This window comes from Oryza brachyantha, chromosome 1 (genome assembly GCF_000231095.2).
Source record: "Oryza brachyantha chromosome 1, ObraRS2, whole genome shotgun sequence".
NCBI lineage: Eukaryota > Viridiplantae > Streptophyta > Magnoliopsida > Poales > Poaceae > Oryza > Oryza brachyantha.
Window position 1 is genome coordinate 6,070,702 of NC_023163.2, and position 6,549 is coordinate 6,077,250.

Consider the following 6,549-nt stretch of genomic DNA (forward strand, 5'->3'; position numbering starts at 1 on the left):
TTCTGTTTAAATTTTTGCATTTAATTTAACTATCTTACTACTGGCTTCGGTAATTTTTTTCCCTCGTACTTATGCTTATAATTAAGCCAACATTTAAATTTAAAATTGTCTTACCATCGCTTATTTTCTAGCCGTTGTTTTTGATCACTACAAATACATATATAATATAAGTTATATCTACAAATTATTGTTATACGTCAATAAATAGTTTCGCTTATGCTTGTGATAAGCAAAAAGATGGGGTTCTCCTTGTCGAAGCTCCTGGTGTCCCATGTTTCCTCTCAGGCCACGTGTGTTCGTGTGACTTACTATTTTGGGGGGAAGAAAATAATTATGCGAGGGTTCACATGTTAGTAACATATATAAATTATATATAAATATATATATTACTTTTAATCATCAATAAATAGTTTCATTTATGCTTATAATAAGCAAAAAGATGGGTTTCACCTTGTCCAAGCTCCCGGTGTCAAACGTTTCCTCCTAGGCCGCGTTTGTTCGTCTGACTTACTATTTTTTGGGAAGAAAAATAACTATGTGATCAATGGGTTCACATGTTAGTAATATATAGAGGAAATAATGATGATAACATATTAACGATAGTTTCTTTGTAAGAGCAAATTTCTATATAAAATTTTATCATCTTACATCTAAAATAAACTTTAACATTGTAGTAACTAATTTTATCTTTTACACTATTAAATATCTATAAAAAAATTAGATAATCTTTTATGTTTTATCTCAGACATGAAAAAGAACACGGTCCCACGACCCAGCATACATCAGTTCGAGCTCTACTCTTCTAGTCTCCAGACGATGTCACCATGACACCGTACCATCCATGATCTAGCTTCACTGAAACTGAAAAGTCGTCAGCAACCACAGCTAGGGATGATCGTGGGTCAACCCACGAGTATTTTATAGTCTACTTTAGTTTAACTAAATAAACTCAATTTTATTTTAGGATGAAACTTAGGTCATTTTGTTAAACTAGAGTTGGCCTTAAACTGACCATGCCCATCCTTAACCACAGTGCCGAATCATGCCCATCCTTAACCACAGTGCCGAATTGTTCGACCGGACTCCTTTGTTGAGTGGAGGATCCAAGAATTAACAACAGTCTTCCGAGCAAATCAACAGAATTTCTACACGGGCCCCTTTTTTAGTCATTGCTGTCAAGAACGTGTTCTTTTGAGCGCGCGGACGAAGATTTTATAATTTTTATAGTTATTTAATTATATAAATGTTAGAGTTAGCTACTACAAGTATAAAAATATACTTTAGGATGAGATGGCATAATCCTATATAAAAAATGTTAGAAAATCTCTTTAGTAGTTTAAGAAGTGTCTTAGAAAAATATAAAGAAACAAGGCAGCCTTAATCATCCACGCGGACCGCATCCGAACTCGCATGTGTGCATCCAAGCTGTATATATTTTCCGTCTTAAAATTCTATAACTTAATTTTTTTAATGTAATATAAGCATTTTCGTGTGGATTCCCATAATTTTAATTATTCAAATAATCAATCGCCAATTATATCCTTAGAAAAAGGATCTAATCAATTTAAAAATTAACTAATGACGTAACTTAAAATTTTTATATCTTAATAATCTATATTTAAAAGAATATAGAAATAATTATATTTTGGGTCATAGCACCTAGCTACTTGCCACATCCTACAGCTCGAGTGCTCGATCGATCCATCGATCGGTGGCCTCTTCGCCAGCGCCGCCGCGCCTGTGTGTACAGACAAAGACCCGACGCATACAGGCCACATGCACACACACACACAACCGCGCCGATGGTCGATGGTATTATGCATCTGCGTGCATATGTGGCACTGTGGAGTATTATGCAGTTGCACGCCAGCGCGCGACGACGTAATCACGACAGTCACACGCGGTAGGTGAGCCTTAGCCATCCGCGCCGCGCCCAGCGCTAGCTCATCACCCAGGCTGCATGTCTGCATGACCCGCGGGCGCGGCGTAGTCGTCGTCGCCTCGTCGCGACGACGACCGAACGCTACGTACGCTCCGCGCGCCCTGCACCGCCCCGACACAACCCACACTTGGACCGATCAAGCGTAAGTACGAGCTAAACATCCGTTTCGTAATATAATATTATGTTTAACTCTTTTTTTAATGTTTGACCATTTATCTTATTCAAAAAATTATAGAAATATTATTTATTTTGCTTGTGACTTACTTTATTATCAAAAGAATTTTAGGCACGACTTATCATTTTTTATATTTGTACTAAATTTTTTGAATAAGACGAATGATCAAACGTTGCAACCAAAAAAGTCAAGCATCTTACATTATGAAACAAAGGTAGGCCGTGTTCGGCTAGAGAGTTAGATATTCTCTTTTTCCGCACGCGTTTCCTGAACTGCTAAACGGTGTATTTTTTGCGAAAATTTTCTATAGGAAAGTTGTTTTAAAAAAACACACTAATCTATTTTATATTTTCTAATAATTAATATCTAATTAATCATAACTAATCTATTATTACGTTTTCTGCGCCGGATAACTAACCCATCTTCCACCCTAAACGAACGCAGTCGTAGTAGTATATATTATCAAGTGACTAAGGCCGCATTCGCTAAGTTAACTTATCTCTCTCGTTTTTCGCATACACACTTTTCAAAGTTGTTTTTAAAAATCATATTAATCTATTTTATATTTTTTAGTAATTAATTAATCATATACTAATTTATTACTATATTTTTCACACTGGATAAGTTAATTTACCGCCTCCCTTGCGGAACGCGGCCTAACTGTACTGCTAGCTGGCCTTTTAACTCGTATGGCATTCTAAAAAAGATAGACTAGTTATCCAGGTCTGGAAGCACGTACGTACTGATGATGTGCGTGGTCATGCTGATCTGTACTTTGGTCCAAGTGGAATCAAGACGACATGTTGGTCGTCACTAATTAAGTAGGAGAGATGAAGCTAGCAGAGACCGACGATAACGCATCACTGATGACGAAACGAATGGTACAGTTTACATAAACGCATGGGTGTCACCGACGGAAGGCAGGGCGAGCGAAGACGACGACGCGCGACTACACGCGTCGGTTTTCGACTGATGATGATGGCAGTGACGATTGCCAACAAACTGGTGCCCCGGTGGCAACAGTTTTGCTGACCCTCTGTACAGCAAGACGATTTAATGTTCATTTGTTTTTACACCAAGTAGCACCTGACCATCGAAGGATAGACTTGTGCGAGCAAATTTCTCACGTTTTTTTTTTTGGTCAACAGATACACATACATTCCATCCAAATACGAAGCTTGTGTGGTAGATTGTCTCGTCTATCTAGCAAATCACCAATTGATAACTTGATATCTTTTTTCTTCATAACTCCTTTCTATTTCTGGCCGGGTTTCAAGATCGTAGCAGATATTATTCCAATTTTTTCCAATGGAGCAGATCGAGCAGTAATTAAGGAGTAAATAAATGATTTCCATGTGTTTATGTGCATTGGTGCATACCAAGACAAGGGAGCTGACCGAACCACTCGTTGGTCGTCGTGGCTCCATATGATCTGAGCGAGCGCGGCCGCTCTTCGCTCCACGACGCGTTCACACTTCGACGAGTAGACCACCGCGCCTTGATCGCTCGCCGCCGCCCGCCTGCCCCGCCCGCCGCGCGCGATCCTATCGATCGTTCCTCCCAAATGCAAGGAGCGAAGGCGACGGCCTCGGCGGCGGCGGCGGCGACCGACGATGACGACGAGAGGAGGGAGGTGCGGAGGGCGGTGGAGGAGAAGCCGGTGGTGGTGGTGGGGCGGCGCGGGTGCTGCATGGCGCACGTCGCGCGGCGGCTGCTGCTGGGGCAGGGCGCGAACCCGGCGGTGCTCGAGGTCGGCGACGACGTCGACCCGGCGGCCCTCGTCGACGTCGCGCCGCAGGCTCGGCGGCGCAAGGACGGCGGCAAGGCGGGAGACGACGACGGCGGCGCGGCGGCCCTGCCGGCGGTGTTCATCGGGGGTAGGCTGGTGGGCGGGCTCGACCGGCTCATGGCCATGCACATCGCCGGCGAGCTCGTGCCGGTCTTGAAGCAGGCTGGAGCCCTGTGGCTCTGAGTTCTTCCGTTGTTCGTCATTAGTGTTGATGTTTCGATAATGCAAGCTTACTCATAGGATTAAACAAATGCATGTCCCTTTCGATCTTTGGTAACTGTAGATGTACTGTTGTGTTCACCATCGAGAATTCGAGATATCTGTATCTTCATCGACCGCTGTATGCCGGTCATCTGGAAACTATTATGAAAATCCTTTCAAGTTCGAAACTGAAGAGAAACAGAGCTGATCAATTATTCAAATTGCTTGATTCCCAGCATGCCATTTTTATGAATGATGAAATTTATCTCCGAATTTCGGTGCTTAATTATCGTGATTATCTGGTTACGGTGAACGTCTGGAGACCGTTTTTGATGTTCTCCAGTTTTTTTTCGTTATGCAAACCTCCCCAATGTAGCCAATCGTTTAGTCCATACGTTAGACGTGTTGTCCGGTTGAGCATATATATTTCCAGTCTCGCTATAGATATGACTCAATTATACTATTTGCATATGACTAAAACACGAGAACAATTGATTAGGTAAAGTAGATCAATATTAGACAAAGTGAGTCAAGTGAGTGGTACTGTAACCATTAAATGGTTAAGTCGTACGTAAGTCGGATGGTCGAGTGATACACAATTTTCATATATTTCTCCTCTCCAGTTAGTCAGCCTTCGTGGAGTAATTTCACCCTACTGTATATTCTACTTCTTATAACATAAGACTTTTTAAACTATGTCTATATTTATCTATTAATTAATATATACTGGTCATGTTATTAATTCATATATATTAAGAGAAGACAGACAAACTCAGTGGGTAATGTATATTGCGTGACGGGATGGCAGTGCTATGACAATGGTATAGCATGCATAGCCGGGTATAAATGTCACATCCCACATTTATATTGTATAACTTTTTGACAGAAACGTCATATCCGACGTTTGACCGAATGTCGGAAGGGGTTTTTAGATATAATGAAAAAACAATTTTTATAGCTCACGTAGAAACCAAGAGACAGATCTTTTCAGCCTAATTATACCGTCATTAGCATATATTGGTTACTGTAGCACTTATGGCTAATCACGGATTAATTAGTCTCAAAAAATTTATCTCACGATTTCTCACATAAATGTGCAATTAGTTTTTTGGTCCATCTATGTTTAATGCTTCATTTAAATATCCAAAAATTCGATGGGATGTTTGGGGAAAATTTTTGAAACTAAACAAGGCCTAATAGCACCGGCGACGTGGCGATCGGCTCATCTGATAGTATACGGTGGATGCGTGTATGCTACGTGATGACGTCGTGTTCCGAGAAAGCCGGACGCCCCAAAGATCCAAACGCCCTGCGCTGAAATAAAAAAAGAAGAAGAAAAAATCAGCGTATTCGCTTATACTTATATTTATAAACTAAAACTTAAATTTCTAGCCTTAAATTTAACTTGATTTTAGAGATTTTTTCACCTGATTTTATTTTAAGCCATAGCTTTAAATTGTTAATAATACATACATAAAATTATTATTTACAAATAATTTTTTATTTACAAATGCCGTTTGACATCTATCTATCTATTATATATATAAAGTAATAGAAAAAAGAGCATCCACGTTATCTCTCACGGGCTAGAAATTCTGAGATTAATCGAAGAAAAATAAGGAAAAAACAAAAAAATCAATCGGACAAAAAGAAAATCTATTGATGATTATTAGCAAATTCTATCTTCAATCGGACAAAAGAAAATCTATCGAATCCATCATTAGCAAATTCTATCTCCAATCAAACAAAAATAAATCTATCGAATCCTGGTCATTAGCAAATTCTATCTATCGTCCCTAGCTTAAGTTCCGATCTCTGTACACGTGTTGGAATCGGACAATGAAAATCAACGGAAAATATAATGGTTTTGTTGGAATTGAACAAGGAAAATCAAAGGAAAATAAGAGAAAAAAAGAAAAGATAATATTTTTTGAATCGGGCTAAGGAAAGAAAAGATCAATTAAAAATAAAGAAAAATAATAGAAGAGTCCATGTATAGTTTAGAAAAATCCAAATCTCAGATTTAAAATTTTAAAATAATTGATATTGAGGGAAGCGTCCATGTATAAATACAATTTAAAAATATTTAAAATTTTGGTTAAAAAATTAAGAGAAAGAGTCAATATATAAATACAATTTAGAAGTATCTAAAATTTAAATTACAAATTAAATACTACGCATAAAAGAGTTTACGTACCCATACAATTTATAATACAAGTAAATGGTTTCCATGTCAAAATAAAATTTAGAAAAATTAAATTCGAATTAACAATTAAAATATAATTATTATCAAAATAATAGATACTATATAATATAATTTATAACCATGCTAATTTAGCAGCAAAGAAACTAGAGTGAGTTCCGCGATGATGCTTGCCTACGCTTTGAAACAGCATGGGCTAGCTACACATGGACTGGAGGTTAAAAAAAATGTTGTTTGAA

General features: G+C 38.5%; 1 protein-coding gene across 1 annotated transcript; it reads left to right on the forward strand.

The window, feature by feature from the left end:
- The first annotated feature begins 3,681 nt into the window (after positions 1-3,681).
- LOC121053312 (monothiol glutaredoxin-S3-like) lies at positions 3,682-4,306 on the forward strand. Its single transcript, XM_040520105.1, has one exon. It carries the CDS (start codon positions 3,682-3,684, stop codon positions 4,087-4,089), a length of 408 nt encoding a protein of 135 aa, XP_040376039.1. The 3' UTR covers positions 4,090-4,306.
- The last annotated feature ends 2,243 nt before the right edge of the window (positions 4,307-6,549 follow it).